At 42.9% G+C, this 16,834-nt stretch overlaps 1 protein-coding gene across 3 annotated transcripts in view; it reads right to left on the bottom strand.

The window, feature by feature from the left end:
* Nucleotides 1-16,834, bottom strand: part of AIG1 (androgen induced 1) — a 175,421-nt gene that overhangs the window by 101,450 nt on the left and 57,137 nt on the right. For all 3 annotated transcript variants that reach the window (XM_025187614.3, XM_075924338.2, XM_006128791.5), the window contains one exon: nt 2,866-2,967. In XM_025187614.3, the coding sequence (XP_025043399.3) occupies nt 2,866-2,967 (102 nt within the window). The remainder of the gene's footprint in view (nt 1-2,865; nt 2,968-16,834) is intronic.

Raw genomic sequence — 16,834 nt, 5'->3', positions numbered from 1 at the left:
TTTATAAAGTTTGGCTCCAATAAACCAACTCTTGTTTTCAAAAGTTATCAAAATGTACTAAAAATGTGGCAAATAAATGTTAATTTGGGTACAGAATATTGTTAGTAACTTTTGACTTTTCTAAACTATATTGCCAGGACTTCTGCCCTTTTCACCAATATCACCCCTGTGACATTTCCTAAAACCCGTCATGTCAAAACGATAGCCCTGCTCATAAATAAAGTGCTAATACACTGAGGGGTCTTCAAGAGCAGAAGATATTTATTTTCAGAAGAAAATCCCCCAAACATCATATTCTGATAGGCAACACGTCAGAATGAATTAGAATGAAAGCTGGTGAAGATAATATGATGGGTAAAACATCAGATAAAATTAGATTAAAAGATGCTGAAAAGCCCAAAAGCCAGAAGACTTCCTTGTGACCCAGCCAAAGGAATGCTTGGATAAACAGACTGACAAGGCAAACAATTCCTTCATAAAAGACGTTCAAATATGCCTCCTACGATACTGAAAGATGAAAATAAAAAATGCCTTAGACATTTGCATGCAATTCATTTCAGCAAATGCTACAATGTGCAAAGATTTTAAACAAAACATTCTTCAAATGTTTCAGCAAATCTACATTTCTTCAGAACCTGGGCTTAATTTGCTCTTTATATTTGTGGTCTGGATGATGAGTCTTCCTAAAAAAACAGTGTCATCTTCCCAATGAAGGTCCATGAAAAAAAATATCACAAGGAAGACAGTCTCAATATATGGATGTAACCTGGAAGGAATGTCCTTATAGTTGGAATGATGCTGAGTGGAAAATATGAATGCATGCACAACCTGGCAGCCTTTGGGATTGCTTAATGAATGATCTAAAAAATGATGGCGAGGTCTGAACAGACATGGAAAGACCCACCAGTAAGAGATCATGTTACATCATATTTAGGGATGTTAAATTTCAATTAATTAACTAGTTGACTGGTAGATGGAATTTCCTTTGACTATTCAATGAGTCGATAAGAACTACCGCGTTGTGCCTTTGAAATGTACAAGAACCCCAATAGGGGCTCTTGTGTATTTCAAAGATAGAAACGCTGCATGGAGACCCAGGACCAGTGGGGAGTCCCGCTGACCCCGGGCTCCAGCTGCTTCCACTTTGAAATGTACAAGTGTCCCCAGCGGGGGCTCTTTTGCATTTCAAAGCGGAAGTGCCACATGGAGCCTGGAGGCAGTGAGGGACTTCGAGTCCTGCGCTGGCCCCAGGCTCCATGCTGTGCTTCCTCTTTGAAATACACAAGAGCTCCTGCTGGGGACTCTTGTACATTTCAAATCTGGCATGCCGCGTGGAGTCTGGGGCCAGCAGAGAGCCCACCTTTCTGCTTTGAAATATATGGCGCTTCTGCAGTGCTTTTGCTTTGAAATATTCAAGAGTCCCAGCGGGATTAACACACCACATGGAACCCAGGGTCAGCGGGGGAGTCGCTGGCCCCAGGCGTTGCTTCCTCTTTGAAACAAAGAAGAGCCCTATTGGGGACTCTTGTACATTTCAAAGTTGGCCGCTGCTATGCCCCTACCCCCTCCCACAGAGCTGGAGCTGGGGGGAACCCACTTTTAAGCTGGCTCCCTCCAGTACCTCTCTCTTCCCTCCCCCTTGTGATAAAGGCAGCAAGGCGGGGAAGCGACTAGTGTGTCAACTATCCAATAAGCTTTTGCTTATCGGATAGCTGACTAGTTGATTAGTCGCTTACATCCCTAATCATATTACCCTCTAAAACTGGCATATACAATGGCAAAGTGTCTCATAGACACTTTAAAGCTTTGTATAACTGTAGTGATTCCAAGACTTCTTATACTCACATTTTAGGGAAACAATAACTAGCTGGAACACAAAGCAATTTTTCAAGATCAAATTTGTGAGCAGTTCTGATCTGCTGTGACTATGCAGTGCACACACCTTGAAGGACGGCCTCTGCTGTATCTATACATTAACAGAGCCAATGGTTGCTACATTCTGGTGCCAATGGAAAGGCATAATACAATCTCACACAGGCCCAGTCAGAGAAGCTTAATGAAACAAGGATGAAATCCGTAACCTCAGTATTGCATATAATGCAGTAAGCACCTAGTAACAAAGTGGACTCTCAATCAAATGCTTTACCTCATCCACAAAATGCCACATTATTTTGAAGGCTAACAAGAATAACGAACTTTTTCAGAGACAAATCACTGTTTTTTGAAAAAGGGATGGGACAACAATATGCCACTTTTACTGTAGCAGAGACACCATTTTTTTCTCCAAGAGCATTTTAAAAAAAACCACACACATCCTCTCACATTTTCAAAAGGTAGTCTAACATAGGTTCTGCTACTCAGTTTCAGCATAGTTAGGCAGTTAGCACTTTGTTTGTATTTTAACCATAAACAAAGGGTCCACTAAAATTAATTTCTTGAACAAACTTCTCACTTTCCAGCATTTTCTTAAAACATTTTTCATCACAAATTATAGTGATGTAGTCATATTAATTCCTTCAATAGGTCTAACAATCATACATTGTGATCAGTAAGGGCAATATTCTGAGCTAATATAAATCTGCATAGTTCCATAAACTATACTAATTTATGCCACTTCTGGTGCATAGGTTCACTGACTTGTGTGTGGAGGTTCCCATCAAGTGCAGGAGTCCATTCTGAATGTAGAATCGGGGACTTAAATTACGAACAGATTTTATAGTTCCTCAAATTTCATCTTTCATTAACGTGCTCTTTCATCAGAATTTTACAGACATTAGTATGAGATATGCATGAACGATTACATAGTGAAACCAGTTTTGTAAAAAATTTTGTTATGCAAAAAAGTGCTTGTGTCACTGTACTCACCATTCCATGATTCAGCCAAGCTGGTATAAAATTATCAAGAAGCTTTGGGTAAATCACTTCTCTGTCATAGATATAGAAGCTCCAGAACATTATCACAACAAACTGAGGAAGGAAAAAGGGAAAGAAAAGACCATTTTAAAAAATGCTTATGATCAATTGTCTGATTTCACTGCCCTTTTTCTAAACATCTACTTAAAGATATACAGATATTATTGCTTAAACCCAGTCTTCTTTTTTTTCCAGTGTGGTCTAGAGTATTCTTCATATTCTCAAAAGTAATGATTTTTCTTTTCTGTTTTTGACAATTAGACTGGAAAAATAATTTTACGTGTATACTGGGGGCCAAGATACAATTGAATACCTCATTTTAGTAGCAGATGTGGCATATTAATAATGTTTTACCACTAACTGTACAGAAAACAAAGTGAAATTTCACAATATACAGCACATATTAACATAGGGTAAGCAGGGCTCTGTTCATTTGCATTGAAATTCACTCTTGAACAGAAGGCCATCATCTCTTATGCCCCACTTTGGCAACCAAATATTTTAACCAAAAAATAAATTGAATTCTTTAGAGTGTTATGCACAGAATTTATGGACAGAGGTCCAAAAGAAAAAAAAAGTGGTTTCCAACATCCTACTCACTTGACCATATGAGACTCATCTGGGCTCTTGTCAAAGAAACAACTTACTAGACTCCCAAAGAGTGAGCATACATTCTCCTTTCTCTCTCTAACCTGAGGATGGACGAATGAGTTTGAATAAAATAAAATCTATCCTAAACCTTTAGGAAAAACTTGCACAAAACCTTTTAACTTCTTTCTGAGAAGCTGAAAACGTCTTCCCTTGAGGGCTGTGTCTAGACTGGAAAGTTTTTCCAGAAAATCAGCTGCTTTTCCGGAAAAACTTGCCAGCTGTCTACACTGGCCACTTGAATTTCCGGAAAAGCACTGACGATCTCATGTAAGATTGTCAGTGCTTTTTCGGAAATACTATGCTGCTCCCGTTCGGGCAAAAGTCTTTTTCCGAAAGACTTTTGCGCAAAAGGGCCAGTGTAGACAGCACAGTACTGTTTTCTGCAAAAAAGCCCCGATCGCGAAAATGGCGATCAGGGCTTTTTTGTGGAAAAGCGCGTCTAGATTGGCCACGGACACTTTTCTACAAAAAGTGCTTTTCCGGAAAAGCTTTCTGCCAATCTAGACGCACTTTTCCAAAAATGCTTTTAACGGAAAAGTTTTCCGTTAAAAGCATTTCCGGAAAATCCTGCCAGTCTAGACGTAGCCAATAACTTTTCACCCACCTCTGCATTTTCTCTTTCTATCCAAGACTATGAAAGTAGAAGTACTGAAAGGCTTTTCTCAGAATATTTTTATTCTAATGGAAAGCAATAAATATTAGAAATCTGGAGCTTCTAATTTTTTGAGGTTTGCTCATCATTAGTTTAGTTCCACTATCTTTCCCTACTATGTAACAGTGCTGCTCCTGATTCAGACCAATCTGCTCCTAATTCAGACTGATCTGAACACACCATCATCAGCCATGGAGATTTCATTGCTAGCTCACACCACAACACAAGGGGATGCTTCCCTGGGAGCTATGTCTTTATTATGAACCTGTTAAAGTATCTTTATTCCCCCTCCTTGAAAATGCAAACTACCTAAAATAAAGTAAAAACAATGTAGCAATATTAGTATTAGCTTAACTTAATACAACCCTGAATGTTGGAAAGAGATCATAGAACTAAATTCTTTGTACATATGCCATTTTCTTTTTAATTTGAATTCAGTTCAAACTATGTTCAGTGTTGTGGGGATAAAAGGGCTGTCACTTGCTATAAAAATGAATCTTTCACTGGTAAAGTTCAAGAGAGATTACAGGATCACTATGTGGAAGAGATTAGACCAAATTCAGACCTACAGCAATCAGGTGCAGCTCTCCTTGAAGTCAATGGGAGTATGTCAATGGGGCAAAGGATGATTTTGGAGACTAAAGAGTGGGAACAAGTAATGTGAGGAATACAGGGGCAAGGGTATTCAAGGTTAGTAAATTATCAGTGGATGTGGATGGGATGAGTATAATTCACTTCATACGCTCCTGGTTTTGGGAAAGTTAAAATTTAGGTTACGGATTACCACTGGCACCTTGTCCTAACCACAGATATGTACTCTTTGACAAAGACAGACATTTGGAGTATTTAGACTGATAAATTGTTCCTTCAGTATGCACACAGTACATAGTTCCCTAAGACACTTTCCCATCTGTTATTATGGATTTCAGTGCTCGAAATAAGTTTGAACACTTCAACTTGTGTGTAGGCGCCAGGAAAAAAAAAGGTTATGATGGACAGCTTGCAAAGTACTGGAAGTATAAAGTTCTCATCAAGAAGTCTCTCCTCTGTGTCAGTATTGGCATTGGCACCACAGAGCTCTTTACACACCTGGTGATGTTAATTGCCAAAAAATGAACAGCTGAACAATAGGGAAATTAAGCAATGTCTCCCAACTCCTTTGGCTTCTTTGAAGTCATGTTGTATTGTAGTGGGTCACTGAGAATATATTGAGACCAACTGGGATATTAAAACATATGTAGCTTGAAAACCAGACTTGAAAGCACTCTGTGTGGAGAAAATCCTACATCAAGCAAAGGCACCAAAGAGTCGTCTGAAACTTCTTAGAATGAATCTAGCTAAACTGGCAAATATGTGGGTCTGGAATTTTTGCACAGGACACAGTGAAATGATAGGTAAATGAGGTAAAGGTAAGAAAAGAGAGAAGGAACCATCTGTCTTTTAATCAAAGTCAGCCAATGGATGGAATTAGATCAACATAGCTGGTTGCAACCATCTGGTGCTACAGACGGCAAAGGCTGCTTAGCAAAGCACCGCCACAGGCGGACATAAGGAAAGACACAAAAAAATAAAACATTACAGTTCTAATGGAACCCAAAAAAAAAAAAAAAAAAGGACATTGAGACTCAAGGCAACCACACTGACCTGAGTCTCTTTAATTGGAAGAAGACTTCTCACATTGGTTGGTAAATGTCTTTAATTGGCTGACCCCAACTATTTTTTTTATGAATTAATATGGACAACAGAAAAGTCTCATTATTGGGACAATTTACATAGCTTCCTAGCCTCCATTACATGTTGCTTTGATTAATAAGCAATTGTTTGATAGCTCTAAAGAGGTTTAAAATTCTGTTTCATATTTAGCACTGTTTATATCAGCATTAGTGTGAATTAATTTCAGCTACACTCAGCTAGATTTTTGTGGCTGTTCAGGGGAGAGGGGGAGAGAAAATGAGTTTCCTATTTACATGTATTGCATCCCCTGTCCCAATGGGGGAGCACAGGTAGTAATACTCAGTCACTTCTCCCCTCTCTTCCCATAAGGAGCAATTCACTGCAATGGAAAAAGGAGGTACAGGGAGCTGGTAAGAGCCATGGATCACCCTTGCTTACACACTGGCCAGCACAATGGGCTAGCCATGCAGGGAGAAGCCATGCATAGCCATTTGTATACCTCCTTGTATAGCTGAGGCAGAATGGCACAAACCTCAGAAACTTCCTTCACTTTCCCTACTGGGGATACTCCTGGCATGAGAACCTACTGACAAAAAGCCATTGGAATTTGTTTCTGCACACACATACACACGTTGCAGCCCCTTGCACAGGGAGTATCTCAGGAGCCAGGAGGGACATGATGGGAGTGGGAAGAAGCAGTGCCTAGAGCACTATGCACTTCAGCAGACCCAAGCTTCCATTGTTCTTAGGCTATCAAGGCCAACTGGTGCAAATAAGAACTGCTCCCATGTTTCTCTGCTTCAGGACTGCAGCAAAGAGCCAGGCAGCTCTAATCCGTTCCTGAGGATATTCTCCCTTTCCCAAACTCTGCTGCACAAAGCAGATGCTAATGCTACAGAGAATCTGCCTCTGAGGATTTCACTGTCACAGTACAGAGCAATTGCACCTGTATTCTCCCTCAGGGACCAGCTCCCTCAGGCCACCTACTCTAGGCTTCCGGTTCCTCAGCCACCACCTTTCTCGAATGGAGATCTGAGTCTCTCTCCCTCCTGATCAAGGTGGGTTTTCCCCCCCAGTCTGCACAGTTTCTCACCCATACTGTGCCCAGGAAGACAAAGAGTCTAAGTAGGCCTACTTTGCTTTCTCTTCAGAGGTTATAAATAAGAATGGCAGAATCATGACCCGTGTTTATTCCTTCTCTCCTCTTCTGTGGGTAATACCCATAGGATAGTCAGTCGAAAGTAAATGCTTTCTACTTTTTTTCTACATAAAAGCCACAAGAAGGACCCTCCTTTGCTACTCACTGTGTTCTATGGAAACTCTAGACAAGTGAGCATTTCAGTTTTTCAAGTGGGCTTTGTGTTCTCTTTCAGAAGGAGTAACTGACTTGTAACATGCAACACAATATCATAAAACAATATACAGCAGCAGCAAAAGTGTTACTAAGTCCTATGAAACAATTTCCTTCTCCCACTTTAGAAAAAAACATTATTCAATTTCACCCTCACTTTTAAAGCTTTAGAAAACACAGAAAGAACACTCGATACTATTGAGAAGGAAATTGTAAAGCACGAATCAGGAAACTGTTAGTGACTCAAAATGAGAAACAACAAAGGGCATCAGTAAAACAACAGAAATGGAAACAAAGACAAAGTGACAAAGGGAAGCCAAAATGGTATAATTTGCTGTTTACGTGTACCTAAGCAAAAAACTACCATACAATGAATAAGATGGATTTTTAACTGCATATTTTTGGTTCAGGATAACCCGTACAATTAAATGTTACTTGTTTCCTGAATATTTTCTAAGGAAAACTGGATGCTTTATGTGTTCCACATGGACAGGATGACTTTCTGGTGGTTTTTTTTTGCAAGAATAAAGATTTTCTCCTATGACCTTGGGCAAAACTTTTTCTCCATGCATGGCTGAGCAGTTTGATGCAAGCTTTCTGGCTACCTCTCTGAGGTATGTCTACACTACCCCGCTAGTTCGAACTAGCGGGGTAATGTAGACATACCGCAATTGCAAATGAAGCCCGGGATTTGAATTTCCCAGGCTTCATTTGCATAAGCGGGGCGCCGCCATTTTTAAAGCCCCGCTCGTTCGAACCTCGTGCCACGCGGCTACATGCGGCACGAACTAGGTAGTTCGAACTAGGCTTCCTAGTTCGAACTACCGTTACTCCTCGTGGAATGAGGAGTAACAGTAGTTCGAACTAGGAAGCCTAGTTCGAACTACCTAGTTCGTGCCGCGTGTAGCCGCGCGGCACGGGGTTCAAACGAGCGGGGCTTTAAAAATGGCGGCGCCCCGCTTATGCAAAAAAGCCCGGGAAATTCAAATCCTGGGCTTCATTTGCAATTGCGGTATGCCTACATTACCCCGCTAGTTCGAACTAGCGGGGTAGTGTAGACATACCCTGAGATGGCTATAGTATAGTGGTGATTTATGTATATTGTTTTTAAGGATCTTTTGGATCCTTCTGGATGAAAGGCACTATGTAAATAAGGGATGTTAAATTGTGGGTAATCATCTAATTGAGTAGTCAGGGTCTTAATACATTTAAAAGGCAGAGGTGTAGCTGGGAGACCAGGTGCAAGATGGGAATCAACTGATTCCCAGCTCACGCCTGGTCCCCGCCGCTGAGCTTCTGCTTTTTAAATGTATTAAGACAGTGGACACCAACCAGTAGATCAAGATTTACCAGTAGATCTTGGAGCCTCTGACAGGGGATCCTGACTGGTTTGGCCTGGAAGCCAAGTGCTGACACTTCAGTTGCCCCTCCACCCACTGTCAAGCTGCTCCTTCCCACTGCCTTGGAGTGGCTCCCCTGGGAGCCTCTTGCTTTCTGTGCAGTGTGTGGGAGGGAGATGTCAGGGTGTCCCTCTCCCCCCACTCCTGCACCCTCTCTCCACACAGAGAGAAGGGGATGGAGGGAGTTTGGCAGTGAAAAACTCTGTCATTCTTACACCCTGTGTGTGTCTCTGTCATGCTCACAAACAGACACTGTACTTCACTCTCATTTCCCAACTAAACACGAGTGGGGGATTGTTGTTGTTACTTCTTTTACTGCTTGCAAAGTGTGTTATTTTTGGTTTTTGACTGGTCTGTGCATTTCATCATTTTCATTTCTCTTTTATGCTTAAATTTAATTCTTTGAGGAATAAGTTCTAAAATTCCTAACTTGTCACTGTTGGAGCAATTATCCCTGTGGTAATTGCTGCTCCTGGACATAACTGGCATGTCCATACAGCCCCTGAGAAAGGCAGAGCATGGGAGCTCCACGTGCTGTCCTTGCCTGAAGACATCACTCCTGTAGCTCCTATTGATCAATAACGGGGAACTATGGCCAGTAGAAGCTGTGGGCTCAGTGCCTGTAGATAAGGGGCAGCACATGGTGCCAAGGAGCCATTGCTGTACATGCCAGCTGCTTACAGGAATGGTGCAGGGCCACGGCAGGAGTAAACTTGCCTTAACCCCACTGCTCCACCACCTGGAAGCAGTCTCAATAAAACAGCGCCCACCCAGGGCCTGCTTCCTGAACCCCATCTTAGCCCTGAACCTCCTCCTACACCCAACCTCCTGTCCCAGATGTGAGTTTCCCCTGAACCCAATCTCCTTTCTAGAGCTTGCACCCTGAAACCTCTCCTGGACCCCAAACTCCCACCTTGGGCTAAGCCCAGAGCCCGTCCCATACTCCAAATCCCTTGACCCAAGACCAGAGCCTGCACTCCAACCCCCTACCCAGCCTGGTGAAAATAAGTGCGCAGGGGAGGGAGGAAAGGGGATGGAGTGAGCAGGGTGAGGCCTCAGAGAAAGTGTGGAACAGGGGCAGGGCATCTAAGAAGGGGTGGGAAGGAAGTGGGACAAGGGTATTTAGGTTTGAGGTAGATCTTACATCGCACTTAAATGAAAAAGTGATCTTGTGGTTAAAAAGTTGGAGACCACTGTATTAAGAGCTGCCTGGCCCTTAATACATTTAAAAAGCAGAGGTGCAATGGGCGGGGGGAAGTGGGGTGAGGGGGACCGGGAGTGAGCTGGAAATCAACTGTCCTGGCTCGCTCCTGGTGTCAGCCGATGGTCAGGGCAGTGCGCGGTGTGTGTTATACACCCGAGTCTTCAACTGCTAGGACCAGGGTCCCTTCGCAGCAGGTGGCCTAGGTAAGGCCGATGGATGCCCTTATGATCAGCTGGAGTTCTTTTAATTGTGTTTGGCTCTGTTACAGCAACAGGAGGAGTCAAGTTAAAACTTAAACAGTTACAGATTTATTAAAGAGGTTTCTAAAGCATGTGGTTACAGTGGCTATTGCTCTATTTCTTAACTGCTAGCAAATTCAGATCTTAAAATGGTTACAGAGGGAAAAGCAGATAGAAAATAATGGTACCAAGTGACAGCTTAATCTTTAAAGAGATCTGTTCTATGCATGCACTAAAACAAAAGGACACATACGGGTACAATTTTTACCCCCTTCTGTGTCTCTCGATTTCAGCGTGTCAGGCCAGGATCGGTGTCTCAATTCCTTGGAAAGACGAATAAGAGGTGGATGTCCCCATGGAACCTCGGGAAGCAATTACCTAACCCGACCTGCAGGCAGATGGTAGATTGACACTCAAAGTAAGTGTGCTGCTGGACCCATCTTTATACCCGTGAGGTCACGTATTCTCTTCCTTATCTATGATGCCAAATGGTGCTGGGTCGTCTTTGTGACGCCAGTTCTTATAAGGGAGTTGTGAACTTAATTTACACTTATAAGAGAGAGAACTAAATTGGGAGTACTGGACATTTTTTGCTCAGTGGGCAATTCCCCCCTCTCCCCCCCGCTGAGGACGGCTATGTGTTCGTATCAATATAGGTGCCAGCCAAGGCAGTTCTCACAGTCTCAAGGTCAGCAACTGGCGTATCTCTGTTTACAGCCATCCAGGGTCACAGCAGCCAGCATATCCGGGCCTTCTGTCAAGGCTTCAAAGACTATGCTGATTTTATTGCTTTCTATGCCTTGTATACTCCAGGCACCTCAGAGGGGCAAGCAAGATGGATGTTGGAAGGGGGGGGTTCCTGTCTGGCTACACCTGGTCCCCCAGCTATGCCTCTGCCTCTTTTGTGCCTTTTAAGCTGGTTCTCCCCAGCACCAGCTCCTGCTCCCCTGCCCCTTGCTGCCTCTCTCTGATAGAGGCAGCAAGGGAAGCAGATGACTAGTCGAGTCACTAGGTGACTACCTGATAAGCATATGCTTATCGGATAGTCAACTAGTCACTTACGTCCCTAATATCAGTGTGAATTTTTTTATGCCAATCCCCAGCTGATGTAAACTAGCATTGCATTGACGTACATGGAGCTACACCTATTTAGACCAGTTGACAATCCACCCAAATATATTTGCTAAAGGCCTATCAAGAAGGTCACAAAGGGCAGAAATAGAGGAACCGAGACATTCAGTGGTCCAGCCACCTTCTGCGCATTCCATCATGGCCCCGGGTCAAGTTACAAGCAGCGTACCTTAATTTCTCCCCTGGGATAGTTCAAATAAAACTTCACTTCAGGTATTTTCTTGGTCCCTCCTTGAAGCTTGGGTTTCTTAATATACAACTAATTGCAATAAAACAGAATCCCAAGTCTATTCACAAGTTCATACAATGCAAGGTTTCTCTTCCTCCTCCCCCAGGTCTTCGTGCCTGAAGCCTTTGCAGTCTCTCTCCTACTTGGACTGGATCTCTGCCAGGTGTCCTTGCCAGGGGAAAATCCCCTTGTGTCATGGTTTTCCTTAGAGAAGCTTTTCCTCATTCTCTGCAGGCCTGGTCATAGCTTCTTGAGCTTGAAAGGAGGTTTACTGATCTTGCAGAAAAAGGTTTTTTTGTGCAAAAAGAAAATGTTCCCACTGCTTGTTTTTGCGCAAAAAACCCAGTGCAAAAACGGATTGGCAGAAAATATGCAAATGAGATTGTGACTCATTAGCATAGTTGTTGCTGAGAAAACTCATAGTGTAGATGTAGCTGGCAAGTTTTAAGCTTTCATCTGGAGTATTTGGCATTGGTCGTTCTGGATGTTAAATATCAGACTAGGACACTGGTCTGTTCTAGTGTGGCAATTCCTGTTATTTATAGGCTAGTGGGGGTAGGGGTGAGGAGGAAGAAGAGATTAAAAGGGGACAGTCTGGTGAACATCTGCAGTAATTTTATTAGACTTAGAAGACAGGGGAAGATGATTTAAATTTACATCCAGAAGACCTACAGATCTCTTCCATGCATGGCCTCTAAGGCAGAATGACTACTAGTTATGTTTGTGCAGAAGTGATCTTTTCTGTGTTCCTCTAGCAAATAATCAATAGATCAGCTGTGTGTATGGCTAAAAGAATTTTTTTTAAAAGTGTATCCAACGATTAACGGTCAACATTTGAAAGTTTGTTTACAATAATCAAAATGGGAAGGACTAGGGAAAAGGGTATTTTTAAAGGTTATTTTTATATATTCAAGAAAAGGCTGAACTTCTCAAAGTACAAAAGAACTGCTTTAATCATCTAAAAATGCCTATTCAGCTTCTTCAACTACTACATGAATTACAAGAAACAAAATGATATTGCCATATATAGTTTACACAAAACACTAAATTAGCCATGTAAACTTGGCAGACTTTGTGATCTGTGACAAATAGAAAACAAAAGGGACAAACTAGAAACATTGATACAGACTCTGCCATGTTTATGCCCTTATTAGCTTTCAGATGCATTCATGTTCCCACTCATGCTACTTCATACTGCTCTAGCAGTGTAATTTACTGCCACTTTAAGGCCACTTTATAGTACTAGGTTGCTGGAAAATGAATTCAGCATAAATATGAAGTCTTTTGAGGAATACTTTAGTATGCAAACAGTGCCATTAATTTAATGGATTAGATTCCAATACTCTTACTCACATTGAATAGTACCATAGGCTACTACTTAACTGGAGTAAAGGTATCGAAAGCTGTCCAATGGGACTATTCACGGAAAAAACCTACTACTCAATATGAGTAAGAGCTGCAAAACTGGGCCATTATTTTCTGGTCTCATTAAATAAAAATAGAAAATGTATCACTAAAAGTTGTATTAGAAAGGACAACAAGGTAGTCAGCAGTGGTTATTGATTCCATCTAACAAGCTCTTGCGTTCCTCCCCCTCCCCCTTTTTTATACTCCTAAAAGAGATTATGTTTCATTTGAGCAGCTGGAGAAATATAGTACATAACATAAAAGAGGCAAGGTTTGATTTGCTGCAAAGACACTGAGGAGATTTTGCATATCTTCTGACTGTTGTTTCCATTGCAGTTGTTGTTGTGTTTTGCCTGGGGAGGGAGAGATTGGTTTCATTTTTTGTAGAGAGGGAGGAGGAGGATACTGACATCAAGTGACCCATAAGGCTGAACTGTAATACTTATTTACTAGGATACATAATATAAACAAAAAGCTGTATTTTGTTAAGGGTTCCTCCCATCCCGCATCATTATTTGACCTGGAAGAGGAAAACTGTTTTCCCATCTATTTTTCAGAACAATCCATTCTGAAGACTTTAGAAACTGAGAGCCATCTACAGTATTTAAAATAATTCTCAGAAACTTTCCAATTCTACCTGGAATAGCTTTATGAATTATTCCCTATAAAGAGCACAAAATAATGCAAATATTTAGGTAACGTTAATTTAGATGTGTATGGCAACTGACAAGTTTTCAAGCATGACCACTTTGGTTTCAATCAGAAACCTAACTAGCATTTTATTCACATCTGTTTAATTTTCTATTCTGGGATTCCAACATGCCTCTAATGCAAACCACTAAGAAGCCCTGTAGAGAGTTGCTTGGGTGCTTGTCAATGCAACCCATTTTCAAACATTGCTTTCTGTAAGGTGGAAGCTGTTGGGAAAATAGGGGAAGTCAGGACATTTTAATTTTTCTCTGCAGGTATTCTGGTGTATGATAATTTCTCTACAGTATCTGACATATAAAGACCCACAGCAGACCTATTCTACCTGTGGACACACCCTTAATCATACTGAACAGTATCTTACACTTCATTTAGCCTCACTCAAGTGAATGTGCCAGAATCTGCCTCCCTACATTTTGCCATCTCTCTCCATATTGGTTAACATCACAGTGGGTATGTCTAAACTACATCCCTCTTTCAAAAGAGGGATGTAAATTAGACATATCGAAATTACAAATGAAGCCGGGATTTGAATTTCCCACGCTTCATCTGCATAATCACATCATGGCATTTTTTTGAAAAACGCTATTTTGAAAGTGAAACCGCAGTCTAGACGCGGTTCATTGGAAAAGAAAAGCCTTTTTCGAAAGATCCTGTACTCCTCAAAAAATGAGGCTTACAAGATCTTTTGAAAAAGGCTTTTCTTTTTGAAAGAACTGCATCTAGACCACAGTTTCGCTTTTGAAATAGCGTTTTTCGAAAAAATGCCATGATGTGATTATGCAAATGAAGCATGGGAAATTCAAATCCCAGCTTCATTTGCAATTTCAAATATGTCTAATTTACATCCCTCTTTCAAAAGAGGGATGTAGTCTAGACATAGCCTGTGAGTGGTAACTGGTGAAGACAAAGTAAGGGGTTAGGTTTCAGGAGGGACCCAGGATTGGTTAGGGATCAGACATTCAGAAATGCAGAAAAGTGAGCTGAGGTCAGTGGTACGTTCACAGGTTCTCTCCCAGCAGCCAGAAGAGAGAGGGGAACAACATCGTCTTTTTAGGCTTTGCACAAAATTAAGAGCAAAAAGTGCTGCAAAGACATTTTGTTCCCTATCTAAAGGTCACCTTTAAAAAAAGGAAAAGAAGGAGAGAGAGACTATTTTTACAATATACTTAGCTAGTTATTTTCTGGTTTTCCTTTGACAATACAAGAAATGTTTTTGCACATTTTAGCCCTTAGGAAACTAGCTAGTTCCCAGGTGTAAACTGTATCCCCTGGGAACAGGTTAATTTACAGAATGCTCATTTGTACATCTCATTTAGAGAGAGCTCACAATATTTGCTAGCTCCTCTTTTACAGATGGCAAAACATGTAACTCCTGAAAGAAAAAATATATAGTTCATACTGCTTAGAAACTGCTTTGTTACCAATAGAAGTTGTAGCTAATGTCTTCATAGGAGGCCTCAAACAGTCTTAAAAAGTATCATGGCTGGGAAGACCAGAGGAGGTACTGAAGAAGAGCATGCAAAAGACTCAGGGTCCGTCTACACTACAACATTAATTCGAACTAACTTAGTTCAAATTAGTTAATTCAAACTAAGCTAATTCGAACTAACGCATCTAGAACTAAAAACTAGTTCGAATTAGCGTTTTGCTAATTCGAACTAGCGCGTCCACATTAAGTGGACCCTGAACCGGGGTTAAGGATGGCCAGAAGCAGTGCTGGCAGGGCATCAGAGGAGGACTTAGAGCGTGGAGCTGCTGTCTCAGGCTAGCCGAGGGCTGTGCTTAAAGGGTCCCGACCCCCACCCCGGACAGACAGTTCTCAGGGTGCCCCGCTTGCAAAGCAGTCCTGGCTTGGAGTGCCCGGAGTACCCACACTGGGCACATCACAGCACTTGGCCATCAGACCGGCTGCACTTGCCGCAGGCTGCCATCTGGGGAGAGGAGGCAATTGGGGGGCTGCAGGAGAGCTTCCACCCCCAGAAGCCCGCAGAGCCAGCCCAGTCCTCCCCATCGGGGGCGCGTACCCCATTCCTCCCTCACCTCCTTCCACTTACCCTTCCCTAGCCCCTCTTCTTGATGTACAAAATAAAGGACAATTGTGTTCAAAAATGGAATCTGTCTTTATTGTACAAAACTGGGGGAGACTGGGAAAAGGAGGTGGGAGAGGGGAAGAGAGAGGGTGGGAGAGGGGAGGGCAACTAAAATGATCAGGGGTTGGGAACAGGTCCCATATGAAGAGAGGCTAAAGAGACTGGGACATTTCAGCTTAGAAAAGAGGAGACGGAGGGGGGACAGGATAGAGGTCTCTAAAAGCAGGAGTTGGGTGGAGAGGGTGCATACAGAAAAGTTCTTCATTAGTTCCCATAAAGGAGGACTAGAGGACACCAAAGGAAAGGAATGGGTAGCAGGCTTCAAACTAGTAACAGAAAGTTGTTCTTCACAAAGCAAATAGTCAACCTGTGGAACTCCTTGCTGCAGGAGGCTGTGAAGGCTACAACTAGAACAGAGTTTAAAGGGATGTGAGATCAAGGCATGGAGGTTGGGTCCATGGAGTGCTATTTGCCAGGGGCAGGAGTGGTGTCCCTGCCCAAGGTTTGTGGAAGGCTGGAGAGGGATGGCACGAGACAAATGGCTTGGTCACTGTCTTCGGTCCATCCCCTCCAGGGTCCCTAGGGTTGGCCGCTGTCGGCAGACAGGATACTGGGCTAGATGGACCTTTGTTCTGACCCATTACGTCCATTATAAGCTCAGGGCTCAGGGTCGGGGGTCTCAGTGGACCACCTTGATTTTCATGCACACCTGCTCCTGGGTGTCCAGGCTGGCAGCTCTCCTGACCTAGCCGGCCACTTTCCTGTGCCTAGTGCGGAGATCGTGGACGAGGTCCACGATGTCCGCACTAGCCCAGGTGGGTGCCTGCCTCTTGCGGTCCCGGGCAAGCTCCCGGGAGCCGCCAGCCTGGGGGGCATCGGGTGGGTGGCTTGATCCGTGCCAGGTGCAGGGTCTGCTGGCTGGGTGCTGGCAGGCTTGCACCTGGCATGGGCACCGTAGCCAGCCCGTGCCCCTTTAACGGGTCTGGGGCCGGGAGGGGGGCAGACGAGTTTCCCTGGTGTTGGCCAGAGTGGCCACCAGGGAAACCTGGGGAGGGCTAGCCTCCCACTAGTTCGAATTAAGGGTCTACACAGCCCTTAATTCGAACTAGTAAATTCGAACTAGGCTTAATCTTCGTGGAATGAGGATTACCTAGTTCGAACTAAGCGCTCCGTTAGTTCGAA

Source organism: Pelodiscus sinensis, chromosome 3, assembly GCF_052426305.1.
Source record: "Pelodiscus sinensis isolate ZL-2025 chromosome 3, ASM5242630v1, whole genome shotgun sequence".
NCBI lineage: Eukaryota > Metazoa > Chordata > Testudines > Trionychidae > Pelodiscus > Pelodiscus sinensis.
Note: the sequence above shows the minus strand (reverse complement) of the source record. Positions and strands in the feature narration are given on the sequence as shown.